This window comes from Dufourea novaeangliae, unplaced genomic scaffold (genome assembly GCF_001272555.1).
Source record: "Dufourea novaeangliae isolate 0120121106 unplaced genomic scaffold, ASM127255v1 scaffold118, whole genome shotgun sequence".
NCBI classification, from domain to species: Eukaryota; Metazoa; Arthropoda; class Insecta; order Hymenoptera; family Halictidae; genus Dufourea; species Dufourea novaeangliae.
The window spans coordinates 2705365-2726185 of record NW_015374006.1 but is presented as its reverse complement, the minus strand read 5'-3'; the positions used below and the strand labels follow the sequence as shown (position 1 = coordinate 2726185).

Genomic DNA, 20821 nt, shown 5'->3' with positions numbered 1-20821 from the left:
CCTTCGATTGTGTCTTTCCGAAAGCTTTATTATTACAATAGGTTAACGACACTTGTATGATGAAAACAAGCCCAAAAACGATATTCCCTGAACAGTTTTTAATGCGACTAACGAGTCCTTGGAATACATAGAAAAATGAAAATAACGAAATAACTAAGAGTATAAATACATATTTTAAGTAATATAATAGAATCAACAGAATGTGTCTTGAACAGTTTGTTTGAAAATACACGTTGAACTCGACAAAAAAATCGATGTCCGACGAGACTACACCAATGTTGTGTAATTAAAAACAATCCGAATGTCATCGTCCCTGAACAAACACTGTCATCAGAAGAATCCGAACAGTCTACTGGCTAACAGTTTCATGTAAAATACAATGAGAAATATGAAGGTTTTACATTTCTTTTCTGAGAAAAATCACTTTAACCTAACTTTTTCCCCCCGATCCAATGTAACACTGTACAAGAACCGTCCGACTCTATACAGACGTTCTTCATAATTAAGAGGTTAAGATACACTATGTAGGTATGCATATACTGTTCAGCAGTGGTTTACTTACGCCATACAGAGATTTGAGTTTCACGTGATTCAACGCGGGTACATCCACCATGGAACACTTGAGGAGGATTGTGGTGGTTTGGCTGGGCATCTTGGAACCGTTTTCTCCGTCACTTTTGTCACGTGTAACAAAACTGGTGGCACGTCACACTACCGTGGGAAACGTCCATTGGTGTCCACGACGGGACTTATGATCTATCGTATCGTCTTACGGCGGAGGTTTAAAACGCGAGAGACACCGGTAGTGGCCATAAACAGAGAAAGAGAGAACACAGAAACCCGTAGTGTATCGGCGTCACCGATCGCTGGACGGCTTGCTCGGATACACGGTTAGAAAAAACGCGGGAGAGATCGTGTGGTAAGTAACAACCGAAATATATTCATAAATGGTACGAACACAAAGGGTCAGTGTGGATCCGACTGTATGTATTTCGAATCCACGGGGGTTTTTTATTGGCAGTGTACAACTTGGCAGTGGACCGTTACTGAATCTCCCCGATCGAATCGTAAACCGCGACTCACGACGAACACACCGTTTAGAATTTTCTCTCAGGAGCTAACGACACGGACGCGATCCGTTCCTTCGGTCCATAATCGCGCGTCGATCGTCCGTTGGTTTCGTTTAAAGGTGCCCGCCACAGAGCTCCCGCACCGTACATACTCCTGCCCGGCTGGCTCGCTGACTGACTGACTGACTGGTTTTCACTCACTCACTCACAACGCGCGGGGCGAAACCGAGTGGAATTGTAGGCACATCTCTCCCCACCGCCCGGCCGTTTCCTTATCCCCACCAGCGAGCCACTGAGCCAATCGTCGACCCAAACAACGCACCACGCGTGTGCGTCGCGGGAATACACAGACTCACGGTCGAATGTACGACGTGTGTACGTGCATCGGTGCATTCGGTGCCGATGCACGCGGGGCTTGCTACTTTGTTGCTGCGGGGACACTGACCAGAGGTTTTTACGTTCGTAACGACGCGAGGATCGAGAATAAGTATTCGTAAGTACGGTTTAAAATGTAGGATAGAGGAATTGTATTCTACGTGTTTGGTTATTTTGTTATCCCCTGGGTTTCAACATTTTTAACATTAGAACTACCGAGCAAGTCAAAATGACTTGTCAATACACTCTTACAACGACGATTAAAATGTTATGTGAATATATTTTCTCAAATATTTGGTACCTTTTATTACGATATGGAAGTGAAGAAATTAGTCAATTTCTAAATTTTAAAATTTTCGAAAGTTTTTCACGTTTATCCACCGATCAAAGCAAATATGCGTTTATAGTTAGACAATGCTCATTACAGAAAATATATCTTCTTTTGTTTTCTTACTTTTATTGCACCAAACACAGTCTGATTATACGGTGCGAACAGAATATCGTATACAGCAGAGAAGAAAATTGGTGGGGACTGATTTCGTCGAAGGAGGATACCTCAGACAGTAATAGATAATACGTGACATGAATCATCTTCTAGGACCTCGAGTGATGGTAATTACGATCTTTTTATGACGACGCCTTCAGATGTAAAAAAACGTTTCGATTCTATGACACATCACATTCCCTTCTTTTTTTTTACTTTACTGATATATTTCATAAAAATCAATAATTAAATACAGTAATATTGATCATTTCATCCAATGGAAAATATAACCAAAAAAAATTGTTGTCTCCAATATTATAAATCATATGCAAGAAAGTGGATAAATTCGATTCATTTGCGGCCGTTATGTACCTGCACTCAGTGCGTGCGCCAGATGTTACGTAAGATTCAGCATAAGTAAATAATGGCACTTTCACTGTCATCTACCGTTTCTGATTACATGATATGAAGGAAGTTCCGGATCTGATCGGATCTATTTCCCCTTGGTTCGCACCGCGACGAAGAAGAAAAAAATGTTTTGAGTAGCAGTGCTTTCGTTAAACGATGCAGAACCAATCGATGACGTTACGTGAGATTGCTCGTGTACGATACTACCTCGGATTTCGCGTGGAATCGAACGTAATTTCGATTCGCGCGAACGCGTGACTCATCCGTTCATTCATAAGAAGCCGGTAATAATTTTATTTTTTTTTTTTTCAGAATGAGCTTTATCTTAAGCCCGGCTGAAGATGATTTGCGAAAGTTTACAACCGAAAACAATTTCTGTGGAATCCCAACGAGGCTTACTCATTTCGGTTAGTAACAAAGGCAAGGTATCTATCCAAATTCTACTACATACCTGCTTAGAAGCATTGAAGAATTAAAAAAGTATTCTATTATTTTATATATTCAGAGAATCGATGATTAGTAATTACTAGACTGCGGATTTTTATGCAAAATAACATTTTCTTAAGTAATTTATATTTCCCTCTTAAGTATCTTATTGGGCACATACTAAAATAGAAAACTGATTGACTAGAAATATTCAAAATAGTAATAAATCTGAAGATCCTTTATATCTCGTATTTTTCGAAAGCCTAAAAAAGTTAGGTTTGAACAACTAACTGACCCAATTTGTCTGAAACGTTCTTTAACATTAAATTTAAAGCTGTCATAAGCATCACTGTAAGTCACTGAATGAAGTAAGATGTATGCACAAAAAATTCATTGACATAAAGACAAGTGAAACGCATTAAGTAGACCGAGTGTATTGCATAATTATAATACGCACAACATCGCAAGTTCCCACTGACGCTGCAACAATCGCGCGAAGTTCCGATAAGAGGGGAAACGAAACACATCAAAGGACAACTTTTCTTTTGCTGTACATTTTTTTGTCTCTATTCTCCAGAAACGGAAGAGTCCAAAGTCATGATCAACTGCGTTTCCGCGGAATTACGCACACAGCCGCGATAACGAATGATACGCGTCGAGCGTCGCCTAGCCCATGAAACAGGAAGAACGCAGAGGAACTCTGATTGCAAGCCACGGGCCTTTCGTGTAAGTACATACATGTACATATATTCCCTCCACCTCTCATTGCGAGTTGTGACCGCACGTTACGCTCTTTTGCCGCGTTTTATCGGCTTAAGATCAATGTGTCAAAGTTATGCCACAACATTCGTATCGAAGGTGATCCGAGCTGGACGTTATCCAACGACCGCACCAAGAGAGCAAAACCGCAGACAACACGATCGCGCGCTGCCAGCCCCGCAGGGGTAGATAGTTACGCGACAGGTGACAAATTTTCCTTCGTTCCCCCACCCTTTGGGTTTTTCACGGTGGACTTGTCTCGTTTGGACACCGATTGACACGTAGTCATCGTTGTTTGTCACCCTGGAGAACGATTGTAGCGTACAATAAATGATCGATGAGTGTTCGAAGGCTCCTCGACACTTAACTTTAAATATTTTATAAACTTATGATCATATGCGACTGACATACATTTCATTCGTTTCAGAATTCCAAGGTCTACGTGCTGAACCTCATTAAAAAGTCAGCGTTACAGTTCGGGGCATCTCCTTGGCAGTAGGCTTCTTAAAAAAAATTGGCAGCTTTAAAAAAAATTTGAGGAATTGTATTGTTATAATATTTTTATCATCGTTATAGGAGATTATAATATCATATATTTGTATATGCATACCTATCCTTCATGTTGGAAAGTTTCGAAAATAAATATAATTTTAATCACCCACCAAATTTGAAAGTTCATTAAGTAAACACGCTGGAAGGTACTTATAAATGCATCCATTCGAAGTTTCAAGCGGCAGAACTACGTAGAACTCGCGCCAACTGGTCGACCGATATAGATCTCGTTAATATTTCAGATCGTCGTGTACTCTTATTAAATTAAAACGACTGTCGATGTCGTGCATCATTAAATGCTCATCAATTTACGATCATTAAAGTCCAGAAATGATATCGTTTAATAACCGTGACACCGCTTGAATTATAATGTCGCTAATGTTTGCAGAAAGTACGTTTCAAGAGACACTCGGAATTGGTTACTGCAATCAATGTGAACAGATAACGATGGTAATACATCGTTTATCATACGCGTATCATTTATTTCAATTAGAATCGTTCAATATCCGTTCGAAGATATCATCGTTGATTATGTAATTGCTCAAATATCTGGTTACTATCCGGCAGAATCTGATCAGAAATGTGTCAAACGCTTTTGTTGAATTTTTATCTAGTAAAGAGTATACTTTATTGTTTACCAAATTGGAAAGTATCAAATATCCCGATAAATAATGCACTATGTCTTTTTAACACAGTTCAAAATTTTAAAACATCTTTTAACCACTTTATTCGTTCAAAATGGCGTCGACAAATATTACTGAAACAGCACTCAGTTCTGATTTCGTCAGAAATAAGTACTGAATTTAACAAAATATAATGGATTACTTTTTGGTACACCTAATATATGAGAAACGTCAAGTAAAAAAGAGATTTTCTATCTAGAAGTATTATTTCACGTTTCCTCTCGCCCAAAGGAAAAACCAAATAGATTTATTAATCCTCAGATTGGTTCTGAATATTAAGAATTTTCTGAGTTCGATACGATCCACAGGTATAAATATATCATCGAATTCCGAATCGAAACTGGATTGACCACAGGTGGACCATGAATTTCCGGGGCAAAACACACATGATCTACACGTGAGTCATAGGATACTGAACCTGTTACAATGGTTACGGATCAATGCTCTCTCGTTTCCAATGAAAGTAAAAATAAACTTTCTTAAATGTCCATAAATTATCGCTTCGATCCACGTACATGCGTTAAGCAGTCAACCATGAAGCCAATTTAATATATGTAAATTAATTGTCTTGCTTTCTAGTTAAGAAATTCGTCTCGTCATGTGTCAAATATGAGTACACATTCGACTTCAAGTCTAAGAAACGTACAGAAAAATTTACTGTTTTCAGTACAATGAGTCCAAAGCAGCAAACGTTCTATCAGTTTCACGTTCGAGCTGACACAAATTTCGCCGGGTACGATGACGCACGTTTCACCGGGATTATTCTTTCAGGTCTGTGCAAAAATCGCCACCTGGTCACCAGAAGGAACTACCTGGTGGGGACCGTTGAATTTTCACAACTAATGTCCGATACATTATTATCTATACCTTGGCACGTAATGGCGACGGTTCGTGACAGACACGCTATGTCCAGATCACTGAAAATTTCGAATGCTTTGTAATTCTATTACTTCCCGCGGTACAGAATACTAGTCATTTCACTTCAATTGGATCACTTTTGTACATATTACTTAAAAAATAACATTAAATTGTCATTTTTAAATTATTAAAAAAAATAGTTTTTTCATTAGATGTCTGAAAGTGAACCAATATGATGTCTAGGATTTTGCTAAAATTGAAATGTGTTGTACTTTATGTGAAAATAGGGAGGTGCTTTCGAAATTGTTTAAAAAACACAGACCCTCAAAGTTGGTAATTTTCACCGATTTTTACGAAAACTATCGTAAAAGAATTTTTGTGAAAATGTATTGTCATAACATTTTAGACAGGGGGGGAGCAAAATGCAATTTTTTTCTTGTGGGTTGGGCAAAAGACACTTTTTTCCGTCCAGGGGGTGGCAAGTGCTCCCCACCCCTTGGCTACGCCAATGCGTATATGTACACGCGTGGGCGTGCGCGATCTGTACACGAGTGATTCCGTCTGGTCCCTTTGTGTTGCCAGCTGGGAGAAAGAAAAATAGAGAATTGAAAGAGACCCGCGACTTACGAGACGAGGAGGAAGAGGTAGAGGTGTGCGCGCGCGCACGCTTCCGACGAGACAGCTGTCTGACCTGATTCCACGAAAGGGTTTCCAATCATAATGACAAGGTGGGCGAGCTGCGTTTTAGAGGAGGCGCACCATTGGTCCGATGCACCGTGAGAAACGCACCCGTCACGACGACAGAAAAAAGAAAAACGGAGTGACTATCACGTATGTGTATGTACTGTACACTAGGGTGGTTCTTATAGTCTCTCGCGAAAAAATTAGGGCCACCCATGATCTTTTAAATTTTATAACAAAAGGCCAGAATGTAATTTAATAATAATTTAATTAACTGCTAAAGTACGTACATATATATTACCTGCATACATATTAATAAACTGTATTTATTGTTCATAAAAATTATTTTTAAGATTTTTTTCGTGGCACCCCTCCCCCCCAATCAATAAAAAGATAATCTGTGTGAAGTTTGAGCTCGATCGGATAAGGAGCCCCTGGGCCCTTAAACATTTAAATGATTACTTAAAAGCACACAAAATCGAGTTCATTCGATTATCCTCTAAGTTACTGATTATATAAAAAAACATATCAACCTAAAGTTGTAAATCTAGAGATGCATAAGTTTTTATATTCTACTAATTTTTTTCGTGAATCAATACATAAATGTCCTAATAAAAGTACAAATTTCCATTTTTTTTCAAATTTCTAAAGCGAGGCAAATCGACGACTAGATCATCGAAGATCGGAGTTTTATAATCTTGACTCACGATAATCAGCATCAATCCGAGGATCGAATAACGAGCCGGAAGAATTCACAAAGAATCCGAGAAACGCAACACTTATCCGTTGAAAGGCGAGTGATTTCACCTGCGCGGACGCGAGTAGATACAACGTGACTGACCGTTAAATGACTCACTATCGGAAATCTGCATGAGTGTACGGGTACGGTACAGGTTTGCGTTGACTAATTAAATTACCACGTTCGCCAGCCTCTAAATGGGCACCTTTTTTTTCCGAAAGAAGATAAGATAGACAAACCACGTATAGATGTAGTACTGGACAAACGAATTCAGACACACGTGTTTTTCTCTTTGTATTTTGTTTTGCCATATTGATGTTACAAAAGTTCTACCCTGCTGAGTGTTTACTACTATTATGTGGGGTTTAAAAAAAAATCGGAATTTACAATGTACCAAAGTATCTTTGTTACTATAACATCAATGGTAACTAATTCAAGAGGTTCCTTCGTAAGTAACCAACGTCTGTCTCGCCTGAAAAAATCAAATCAACAAGAAATAATTTAAATAATATAGTAAAAACCTTTTGCCACTGTTCATCGATCCACGCGAAAAAATCGAACGTAGCTTCGGCGAAACAAGCGTGATTCACCCAGATTTCTCGCCGGCGAAAAAAGAAAGGAGAGCATCGCGACTTACGCTCGTGTTCGCTGGAACACCTCGTAAGACCGGTGCAATAATACATAATTGTTCGTCTCGCAATGTAAACCTTTCTCCGCCGTTGCGATGACGTTGAGCGTAATAAAACTGGCCCCCTACTTCCGTGTTTTAACACACCTTCCCGCAATTAAGATAAAGAGATCTTTCGAAAACTTTCATGGAAATACTCTGTGTTTTTATCGGACACCCGGGCGAAGATAAACGACAGATACGTGTCACTTCCTTGGGGACAAAACAATTAAACCGACAACGAACATGATTCTACGAACACGTAATCTTTTGGCCGCGATTTTGGAACTTTCTTGGGATTGTCTTTAACGTTGTCTTCATTAATCTCCCGAAGAACGGACAATTCTTGTCCGCTTGGAATTTATTTATTGGGAATGATGAAAAATTGTTCTTCTTTTTTAACTATGAAATTACTTGTTTGTCACAGTGATAGCGTATTTTTTATGGTAATTTTTTTATTCATTTATGCAAAATGAAGCTGTTCAAATTAATCTTTTAATTAAACAATATAGGTTAATTTTGTCACAATGTAGTTGTGTACACCGGGACGGGTGGATTGGTTGAGTAGATTTTTTTAAAAATCGTTCTCGCCAAATTACAACCCCAGTGGCAAGGCTGCAAACAACTTCCTTCAATAGCGACATTTATAGCCGACATTTTTAATACAAAAAATGTCCCTTGTAACTACAAACAATAAATATAAAGTGCTGATAGTTTCGTAATGATTTATCCAATAATATTCTTTGTAATAAATTTGCAAAAGCAGCTTTCTTTCAGCGTTCTATGTGTCCTACACAGCCCCACTCCCCTTAAAACTTTTGTAACAAGAATGGGAAGAAATTGTTTTCTTTTTTATTACACCATGAAATTACTCATTTATCACAGTGATGATGGCTTCTGATTCTAAGGACGTTTAAGTGGTAAGCCATATCATTGCTCACTCGTAGAAACACCGAGAGAAACGATACAAAGAGAAGTTCAGACACTGAATAATTCACCCTGACTTCAGATTTGTTAAAAGTAGACGACGGGACCGCATCTAGCTTTCTCCCGTGATTTATTTACACTTTCGTGCGCATCGAATCTTAATGTATTGCCTCGTTGCGCAGAGTGCATCGCGTTAGAAATGGTGCAGCCGACACGAGTCACATACTCGCGGTTATTATTGGTCCCCTCCTGGAACCGCCACGCGCGCGTTAATGGATCCAACACACCAGTTGATAATTTTATAGGATCAATTACCGTTCGAGTATTTCACTGTCAACCAGTTATTATTAATTACTAGACTGAGAATTTTATGCATTTACAGCCTACATTCAAATACAGTAAAGGACAAAATTTGCATCAGATCCAATAAGTTTTCTAGTTTATTCGGAACCCAATATGATATTTGAGAAAATAAAGAAGTTCCTACATTTGCATAAAAATCCGCAATCTGTTAACCCCTTGCCATACGATCGTCTTTTACGACTTCACTCTCAAGAATTACTTTATCGTTAATATTTTCCCAGATACAATAGGAATTCTATTTTTACGACAATTGTTACATTTATTCTAAATCTGAAATGTTAATACCAGCGATACAGTATTTTACGTCGACTTGAAGAAAACGAATAATATATAGAGTCGGGCAATAACTATGTCCACTTTGAATATTGCCGTTATTTGTAATAATATAAAAAAGTGTTATATACAAAACTTACACGGTGTTAAAAAAAGATGTATTGACCTTGAAAAAACGCAAGGTCACCTTGGTATCTAAAAAAAAGATATATAGAAATCAAGCATTATCCAATATATACCTTAAAATGCTACATAACTCATTAAAAAGTTTTCTAATACAATCACTAGATAACGATTTATTTCAGAAATTAATTCTTATCGACCCACCTTGTATATTCAGTCTTTAGAGCTTCAAATAGTCTGCACGGTGTCTATTTCCCCCGAACTAATTTTTGTATTTCCGTTTCTATTTAAACTATAAACAAGTACCACGTTACGATCGACTAATCTCACGATTAAATTTTCTCAATGATCGCTCGTAAAAATGACACGCCTCCTGACATCGATTGGAAACTTCGTATAGACAGGCTATATGCAATATTAAGTCGTCTGAACTCGACTTTTTCATTTCAAAATGAATCCATACAAAGTTCCCCATCGAATATGCATTCGGATTAGAGTCGAGTGAAAAGAAACAACAAAAAAAAAAATTCAGGTAGCGAAACGCCAGCCGCGAGATTACTTTTCCCGCTCGTAGGTAACGCGAAATTTGTCTGACTCACAGAAAACTGCGATTCCACGAGAAAGAGAGACAGGTACTACGCTACCGCGCGAGATGCTTGGCACACTTTATGCTTCCGCGAATTCCCGTAAAATGGTAATGGCTGAAATTTCATCATTACCGTCTCGTGTAGTGCTACTACCGTGGCCACAACGGCCGCTAGTTTCGAATGGAGGAAGGGAACAATTCGAAGCAGCCTCGAGGCACTTCGGTATAATTGAATTTTGATACCCAGTACATACGAACAACAATATCTAACAGATCGACGTGCGTCTGATACTCACTGATACAATATAAATGACGAAACAAAAGTAACTGCCGGAAATTGATTTACCATTTTTTACCCTGTATTATAATATCGTAACAGGACTGTAGATATTTATGCAAATACAGATTATTTATATATTAAAGAAACTGAAATCAAACAGAAAGTTCTGTATTTTATTAAGGATTCTGTCAGGTTTTACATCGAATAGAAACTACATTGGAATTTAGTAATCCTTTAACGTGCAGACTCGTAAATTGTTATTTTAAAATTATGGGACTGATATATACAATTATTTCTCACGATTAGTTAACTTAAAAACGTAACACTGGTCGTTAAAGCGTTCAACTTTTTGCTCTTCTGAATTTTCGACGCTTGAATTTCCTAGAAATTGCATAAATATGCCGCAGTCTAATCGCAACGTTAATTCTCTTGTTCCCCACGGAGGACCATTAAACGTACGCAGCGATTTATTTACAATATCCTCTCAAGCAAGTGACGTGTATATTTTGCATTTAATAATTCAATATACATTACAAAACCGATAACTATCAGAAATTGGTTCACCGTTTTTCTCCCATTTTACATTAAATCGTTTAATAAACCCGTTAGATGAACAAAAAAATCGTGAAATTTACAGCATTTCGCTCCACAGGAAGCACATGCCTCGACCACGTGACGATTTAATAATTCAATATAAATTACAAAATGACAACCAAGTGTCGAAAAACTGGTTTACCATTTCTCCCCCGTATCAGTGTTACACTGTAGATAAACCTGACAGACAAGACAGATTATAAAAGCATGGCGATTACATCCTTTATTTATCAAGAACATTCCGTCAGTCAGGTTCGCCGTTACATACACTGATCGTCACTTATACATTACAAATTGTTACAAATACGACATGGTCTACCATTAAGAAAATTTTATCATATCATTCCGAGAGTTTCGAAGTACCATACTCCAATTATTTCCTCCTCCTGTAATCCTATCACGGCGAGACGAATATTATAGCATCCATCGACTGTAACTAATGCCACGCGCGAGCTTAAGAATTCCATTTCCATTGGAATTTATTAATATTACGTTTCTTCCCGTACGTGGATGCAACAGAATTTGAAATATATAGATCGTGGACATCGAGACGATCTCCTCGATCGCGTGAATCGCCGTATTTACCGACAGGTCCAATTTTACCGTTTCTTCCAAGACACTAACGAACCTTACGATTTCATGGCGTATACGAGAAACCCATAAACGTGTCGTGTATCCTTCGCAAGCACACTAATAGACCATTAAAACGTAATTTGTGCACTTGCATCCATGTGAATACCTACGTGGATAAGTTCTACGGGGTTGGATATTTTATTTCGAACGTTTTACTTTATTAGACCGATGTGGCTACGAAATTTCGTGGACCCAGAAAGGATCCTGAATAACAGAAATAGGGAAATGGTATCTAGTATCGCCTGGGAAAAATTAAATCGCAGTCAATTGAAATAATAATTGATATTTTTACATATGATTTGTCTCAAAGTAAAGAGAGAAATTACACTGTTCAACAAGTGTTAATTTTTTTCCCTTTCACTACAGTTAAGAAGCGTTTCTGATAGATTTGTATCGGCTGAATATGAATCTGTAAACTGTTTTTTCCCAGTACGTCCAGTTTTGGAAAAAATTCATTATAAAGTAATTGCAAATTTTCAACTGTAGAGGTGTGTTGTTCTTTTACAGTAATTATTCAGTTGCTTTTGATACGAAATAATTCTCTACGACTCTACTGAACAAAATTATACAAATTGTTATTATATTATAGATATCTAAATATATTTAAATAATTTAAAAACAAATGGATTGGAAAACTAAAAAAAAACACTATTACTGTATAGGAACAACACACCTCCAAAGTTGAAGATGTGCAATATTTTTTAAGATTTTTTCAAAAACAGAACATACTGAAAAAATGGTTTGCAGATTCATATTCAGATCGTACAGATCTGTCAGAAGCATTTATGTTTACTCATTCCAAGGGTGTAATATTGCACAACACGACAAACTAAAAAATAACGTTTGCACGCTATTTTTAATCGAGCAAAACCTTCAGCAAGAAAAACAGATTTTTACTCAATTTCATTCTTCCTAGAAACAAAATTTGAAGAAATTTCAATCTTTTGTTCTCCGTGTCTATATACACATGTTACTGGGGAGGCTAAGATCTGTTTATTCGACCATTACTCACACTTTGCGTGGCCGTATCTCATATTTCCGACAGTCCACTTCACTTCACGTAAACGTTCTCCATTTTGTCGTTGAAACACGGTCGGAAAACTGTCGGAATTCCCGAGCGAACATAATGTTTTATCGCTGCGCCACGGTTTGGCAATACGAACACACGCGATCTTAAATTTATCTCTGTACGTTCCTTTTAAAACAAAAACGAACAGAAAAAAAAACGTAGAACAGAGAATGGACGTGTCCGGAGCCTCCGTTTCCCGGGGACCATTTGTTTTTCTAAACAGAAGATAAATTCGAGAGTTCAATGATAAGGGCACCGTAAACCCCTCGGGGATATCCTGGTCTATTTTTTCTTCTTACGCCCGTATTCCCGTCGGGGTTTCTGCTCTCGGAGGGACGGTTACGAAATAGGTACACAGTACCTACACCACGTAAGAGAATTTTCTTTCGAGTCGCAGAAATGGCCGAGCGTAAAAGGGGCAGAAACGAGCCGTGGCAAATGAAAGACCCTCGAGCGCCGCGCGAAATAGAGCGACGCGGGGAAAACTCATTGGTTCGTCGTGGAAGCGTGAAACCTGCGGCTAACAATTGCAGAAAAGAACGTGGTATTTTTGTTCCGGTTTAAATGGTAACTTTGTAGTTCAGAGAATATCAGCTTCGATGCTATATCTGCCTGCGCGTATAATGGTCATTTGACATAATGTGAAATGCAACGTTTCTCAGGAATAAAGTCTCCGAGGGTGCCATTTTTTCCTGAACAAATGGTACCACCTGAATCGCTAAACAGATATATGTTAAGTGAATCACAACTTAATCTTAAGTCCAATTAAGTGAATTTAGGTCAAGAACGGGGTGGCTAACGGTTTTCTAAAAATTTTTCTTGAAAAATGGCACCATGCGGAGGTCTAAGCAAACCTATGGGTAACGAATCGCATTTTAATCTTGAATTCAATATTTTTTAAGAACAGAGTCCCTAAGGGTCCAAATTTCCCTTGGAAAAACTAGACGTACCTACGGAAGGCACATCGTAACTTACTACCAGATCCAAAATATCATAAAAACAGGATCTCCACAAGTCCCAATTTCCCCCCAAAAAATAGTGTAAATAGATATACGGACAGCGAATAGTAAATTGATATAAAATCTAGTACTTCTAAAAAACAAAATGTCTAAAGGTGTCACAATTTTCCCTGAAAAATGGTAATTTATAATATAACGCACCTACCACGCAGTGTGCCAAGCGGATGTACAAAAAGTGATTCATAACTTAACGTCAAGTCCACCGTTTCTCGAAAATAGCCCTGATTTTACAAGAAACGCTAAGTGGACGTATGAATATTGAATCACCAACGTAATGTTGTATCCAATCCGACATTCCTCAAGAACCTGGATCTCCAAAGGTCCCATTTTTCTCCGAAGCAAACACGATCACTATTCTACGATTCCTATTCAGATTGATCGGGTCCGTTACGCAAACACGGCGTAACTGAAATAACGATGCGAACAGGATATTACAAATTTTCTGACAAAGGCGTATCAATGCCTGTTGACCTAGTTTTCATCGAGCCGGCCAGATCTCGGGATTAGATTCTTTAACGTGGCAAAGCACGCCGTGGCCAGGAGTGAATACCAGCCGTGGAAAAAGGCACGAAGAAAACAGGATATTGCAAAGTCAACGGGTATGCCATGTATCGGCTCCCACAATTACGCACGCCTGTACGCACGTAATATCGCGCGGATAATTGTCTCTGTCGGCCAACTCGAGACCTTCCCCCATACCTCAGGATTCACTGGATACAGAAACGAAACGCCGCCTTCGCGGTTGCTCGTGGATGCCTTTCGTTTTCGACTCGGCTATCCAGTGACACAGATTTAATGGAGCTATCAAGGTGACGCTGGATTTGCGATATCCGTCAGGTACCTCCGTGTCCTAATTATCCCGTGGAACACACGTTCTTCGATGGGTTGAATGCAGTGGAAGTGTACCAATGAAAAGATAGGATGACCCGTTCAGGGCGAAACGTGCAGTTGGGACATTTTTTTTCTTAACGCGTATTTCATTTATCCACTGTATAGTGGATTGTGAAATCATAGGGGTTTCAAGGTTCAAGTAAATTGGATCGATTTTTCTAACCGGGTTGCTTGTTTTCTTATTTCATGATTATCTGTTCGTGAGGATCAAGGGACGAGGAACATGTATCCGGGCATTACTGTACTTCTGGAAAGTACGTTCAGGGATAGTTTAATGGACTAACGATGAATGGTAATGTATATTTATTCCTGACAAGGTTCGTGAATGTGATAGAATCTTTCGAATTTGTGGAACAGAGTCGAGGAACAGATATCCGGGCTTTACTGTACTTTCCGAGGCATAAGGACATTGTAATTAATCGCAAATGGATGATTTCTTGGAAAATCATGTAAATCCACAGAAGCCATTCACTTTCGCGATATAATCTGTTGAATCTGTAGACCAAAGTCATAGAAGACATATATCCGAGCTTTACTGTACTTTCTGAGACGTAAGGATATTTTTTAACAGGCTTCAATTTCTAATTGATGAAAATCAATCATTTCAAGAGATTGTCACGACAGATGGGTACAAGACGAAGAAGAACAAATATCCAACTGCACTTTCGAAAACCTGTACACCTAAGAATTCTTGGACCGAACATGGACGGATAACAGAGACCGATAAACATAGTCTTAAACAGTGTTTGAAACCGTGATGTAATCTCGACGACACGAAGTTTCCAGAAGCGAAAGAGTACCTACTTCGTCTGGTAATTATCGTCGGCGACGGATAAGCAGCGTCGTTCGCTCGTGCCAGCGGACACGAGAGATAAGCGTCCGAAAAGAGAGGTAGCCGTTTCGAACGTCATCGAAGTATGTCCAGGGGAGGGGGGAGGGTTGAGCATGTAGATCACGTGTACTGATTAGTAAGAAACGACTACACGCGATTAGGCCCGCAATTGTGCATTAGCCGGCCAGGCTGCAACGGAAGTGAGTCACGTGCGGTACGGTCTGTGTCCATTAAGAAGGCTTCGACAACCGAATTTGTGGGACGGTTCAACAGGGAGCACGTTTCGAGGTGGAGACAGTTAGCCCCTTTGATGACTGTAATTGAAGGTTCTATCCCGACGAAACTGTTGGATTCATACAATAAATATTATATATACTTCGTTCTTTTGAGTACGACGTAGATCTCATTACAGATTTACAAAAATCCAATCGTTAATCTCTTGAGGGATACTGGCACATATGTTTACGTTTAGTTTTTCGTTTATTCAAACATGATTCTGAAGATACGATGAATATTGCAGTGATTCCTCGATGATTGCGAAAAATAAGGAATACGTATTCTTTTTATCGGCTGAGACGCGACTTTAAGGGGTAAAACCACCCCTCGATGTTTCGACTCAAAAGTACTATCTCGAAAACCAGAGGAGATACATGAAAATTTCTAATGGACGAAGTTTGCGGTTTTTTATGTAGAGTAATATGGTGCTAACACATTGTTCAAAATATAATTTGTTTCTAACAACAAAATTTCGGATCGATACTTCGAGGGATGGTTTCACCCTTTAAAGTTGCGTCTCAGCCGATAAAAAAAAAATACGTATCCCTTATTTTTGACTGCTCAACAGACATACGAAGTTTCATCAAAATCGGAGAGGGTCACTTCCGTGCCTTCCCTTGTTAGTACGACAAATCGCACGTCGTCTACGTCAGAGATCAGCATCCGGTGGTCCATAACGTAATTTTAATATTTTGCGTACGGGTCACAAGATATCTCATATATAGCAAGCCGAACTTTGTGGCTTAAGAGATATCTCATTTTAATGTTTTTTCGATTTAATCGACAACTCAAGGAATTAAAAATAGATTTTCTTATTACATTACTAGGGCAACGAAATCCTGCGTATTTCATAACAATTGGTTAGCGAAATAAATCAATGTTATAATTCCGAAAAAGGGTGCCGTACTCAATGTATTAATGGTCCGCAAAGAATGTCGCACTAATTTTTACTATACAAATAAATATATATGTATATCATACTCAATGCTCGTATTAATTCGTACCTTTAAATATTATGCCAGTGGTCCGCGAAATTTTAAATTGCGAATTTAGTGGTTATCCAAAAGGTTGCGTCTGGTCTAAGCTAAACGAACCCCGATCCCAAGATCCCGCAGCTTTCCTTTCCAAGACCTGCCTTTACGCAACCGCCGCGATACGTTTCCCGCGTGTCATCGTTAACGCGAGGTGTCCAAGCCTGTCTGTTGATACAGCGATCGCCTTCGGTGCGGGAACGGTTAGTTACACACAGACCGTCGACGTGACTCATTGGCCACCGAGGTGATCACTTCTGGCGTGCGTAATACGACATGGACGACAGGCATGAATGAATATACCCGTTGTCATGGCTACCAGGTGAGAGGAGCACACCGATACTTCACGAACTTCCCCTTTATGAATGACCGACACGAGCGACACAATACACACACGGTTGGGGGGGGGGATACGTGTACGCGCACGCGCGCACACTGATCGAGGAACATTAACGCGAGCCCGCCTGGCACGCGGTAAAAACGGTCGACCGACCGCGTGTGCTGTAATACGACGGTTACTGAACGCGGTTTAACGGCCGTGAGGGACGGTCAAAGTTCACGATCGCGTGTGCCCCGCGGCGACACACACACACACACAGGCCTGTGTTTCGATGGAAACAACGTTCCTCGGGGGATCAAGTAGTGCACACTTTGGACGAACCGCGTGGGAACGATCGGTAACAAGGCTCGCTACTTTACCGACCAGGGTTCGTCGGTGTGTGAACCAGAGGTAACGTAGATAGGGGATGAACTATTCTAAGGCAATGGGAGTAAATGAAGTTTTCATTTCCTGAAATTTTCTTTAGATTTCGTATTATAAAGACACGAAAATCAATGTGCAACTTGCCCAGAGGATACATTCGAAGTACCTCGGTAGGAGAGTGCTTGTCACTGTATTGATTGATTTTTTGGTTCGGGGTTTAAGGTCGCATCGACAGCAGGGTCATGGATGTTAAGAATTTTTTCTTTACTTCCAGGTTCCAGAGATTGTTCCATAAAATTTTATATTTGCATAAACATCCGCAGTCTAATCATTAGCGACAAGGGTGACTCGGTTGCTCTCTACATCTTGTCGTTTTGTGGTATATTTGGCTTTCTTTCAGATAGTCGAGGTTATCTTTAACGCAGTCCTGGCAGACCAAGGCTGTGTTCGGGTGCAATTTGTATTCTTGTCTTTGTGTTTTGAACTTCCTCCACTCATACAACAGGTAGTAACTCTCGAGTGTCCAGTTCTGAGTCTTCGCCAACTTATCCTGTCTTGCCAGTTCATCTTGAGAATGGGTATCTTTTGGAGTAATCTCGAATAATGTTCTGAATCTTCGATCCCCTGGTCGAGTTCCATATTCCATTCCTCTATTTCACTATTATGGATCCATACAAGATTTTGTTACGGGATTGGTATTGGATTCTGGTGGTAAGGAACCTATTTTTTTTTCTTTGGTATTGGAGTCACCTTTTCATTCCAGTTATTTTTTGTATACGAGGGGACCCCGTCGATTTTTCGTTTCTCCAGAAGAAAAAGAATGACGAAAACCACGAAATAATTGTGGCCGTCTCAGGATTACGCGATAAACGAAAACGCATTCTCAGTAAACGTTAATCCCAGTTATGTGCTCGCGAGATAAGGGCAATCGCGGAGTCGATTACATCGTGGTCGCGTTTCAACGGGACCGTGTATGCAAACGACTTCGCGGTCCTCAGCGAGAAACGAGAGGCTGGTTATCCTGTCCGTAGTGCGCTCGGCGCGAAACAGACACTTATAGACTTTGTATTATCCGCGCGAATGCCCTCGCATCGGTGCATCTCTTGTCGGTAAACATGTTTAGCGCCCACTCGAGAGAGTCATGCAGTGATTCTCAGCGAAGAATCGAACGAAACGGTCAGCTTTTGGAAGGTAAAGGTTGCTTGAAAAATGTCGACCTTTAAAGAATTCTATCTTCTGATTTCATCCATATTTGTTTTGTGTAAGAAACTTTTTTAATCGATAATACTTCTTTACAATTATTTCGAAGATGTACAGGGTGTCCCAAAATAGTTCCGACTCCTGGAAGTGAGGAGTTCCTGGGATGATTTGAAATAAGTTATTCCTTAGCAAAAATTTTATCCGAGGCTCTGTTAACGAGATATTAACGAAAAACCCCGACCAATCAGAGCGCGAGTTTCTAAGGCCAATGCAACCGCCGGAGGCGGGCGGCAGACACGCGCTCTGATTGGTCGAGGTTTTTCGTTAATATTTCCGTAACAGAGCCTCGGATAACATTTTTGCTAAGGAAAACGTTGTTTCAAATCATCCCAGGAACCTCTCATTTCCGGGAATCGAAGGTATGTTGGGACACCCTGTATATTGGAAAGTCTTAGTAGTTTCGTACAAGCTTCGTACTCGAGTATGGATCCCCTTTTAGACCACCAAGGATGCCCCTTTGTAAACGGTCTCTTATCGCGATCGACACACGTGATGGCGAAGACCGATCTCCAGTTTGTCTACACACAGATCTCTGGGATGTTCCTGTCGGAATGTCAGTTCAGGCTGTTTCCTAAAGGCTTTAGATAAGACTGGAAAGGATGTAAGCTTTCTGTTTCTTCAGAAATTCTAAGGTAGTTGAGAGACTTGTGATTCCCTCTGTTCTCCAAAGAATTCGGAGGTTATTCGATTGTTCAAATGTAAGTCCACTCTTTATTAACGAATATTTGTATTTCTATTTGTATTCTATATTTATTATTCAGTTTCAATGCAAAACTGAAATGACAGTTTAATGCTTTAATTCTATTCTATGTTCGTCTCTTGCTAGAACACAATTAGCCTTGTTAAAGGCCACAATTTCAGACAAATATCCTGCACTTATTCAATCAAGTAGGTGAACACTGCAGGTGTGGGCCTAAATATGGGCACTTCACGAGAAACCTTTACGACGATTATTACACGAACCTCAATTATCCTCAATTATCTCACTTTTCTTATAATACAAAAATAAAATGACAAACAACCACGTGAAACGATGGCGTAAGACCCGTTCCACTTATAACTTAATAAACCGAAGTTTTTTTTAAAGGCCACGATAAACTGTCGAATGTTTATATTGTATTCCGAAGAAGGAGGACACCAAAACGAGTATAAAAAGCAAAAAAATCGTTTCATGTAAAACTGCCTGTTCTCATGAAAATTCCGCACTAATCATCTAGGCTGAACCGAACATACGGATCCGAGGGCCGATAAAACGATAAAAAATGAAATGCACGATAATCAGGGAGATGCGGCGAGGGGATTAGGAATGGATATGCCGTAATATTCATGCACGCAGGATACACCTTCGGGGTTCACGTCTAATCCCGCGGAATTCTCGTTTACGAGCGATTAATGCCGCATCCACGCACGCCGCCCACGTGTATTAAGCTGCGTCTATACTATAGAACACAACAACATATTATACAGCAAAGTTATAAACCTTGTTAGAACAACAGAAAGAGAAATGTTACATAACGTCCCTAGTAGCACAAAATATTGAATACATATTCATCCAATATTAAAAAGAGATTCAATATATTTTAATATTTAAGTATACATACAATGTTTATTTGATATTACGAAAAAAATATTTTTTTCCCCATATAAAATAAATATGTATTTAATATTGGAAACAAAATATTTTTTCCCAATATAAAATAAATATGTATTTAATATTGGAAACATGTATTTTATATTTCCTGTGTATGTATACAATATTTGGATTCAATATTTGTTTCATATGAAAAAGTGTGGCTAAAAAAATATTTTCCCAATATTTTTGTGCTACTAGGGGTGATGTTACATAAAATTTTTCGTGTTATATGGCAAGCTATATGTTATCCATCTAGTGTGACCGCCATTATTAATAATGAGACGCGAAATGTTATACAAATTTGTTACAGACTTGTCTGAAAGGTATAGTCTTGTAAAAAGTTATAAAAACATTTGGTATAACAAAGTTGTAACAACAATTTGTTGTGTAACACTGTTTTGATGTGTAGTGTAGACGCAGCTTTAGACTCGCGAATCTCCGCTGCCCACGCCACGTGTCATTGTATCGTAATGTGCACAACGATTCCCGTGGCCTCGTCTACCCCGCACACACCAGAGAATCCCGTGATTCATCGATACCCTCGGCCACCTTTTACCTGTTTCTTAACCCTGCTTAAGCTGATTCACCGGAAACTAAATACAGACTCCTCTCGATTATCGTCCCGA

The 20821-nt window shown here is 39.3% G+C and overlaps 1 protein-coding gene across 2 annotated transcripts in view; it reads right to left on the bottom strand.

Annotated features, from left to right (window-relative positions):
* Positions 1 to 20821, bottom strand: part of LOC107188304 (dual specificity tyrosine-phosphorylation-regulated kinase 4) — a 91126-nt gene that overhangs the window by 56608 nt on the left and 13697 nt on the right. Inside the window, exon 1 of one of the 2 annotated variants that reach the window (XM_015576578.1) lies at positions 563 to 1231. The exons of the other annotated variant lie outside the window; for it this stretch is intronic. Coding sequence (XP_015432064.1) covers positions 563 to 652 — 90 coding nt within the window. The 5' untranslated portion in view covers positions 653 to 1231. Of the gene's footprint in view, positions 1 to 562; positions 1232 to 20821 lie in introns of those variants that run through there. 2 annotated transcript variants of the gene reach the window in all.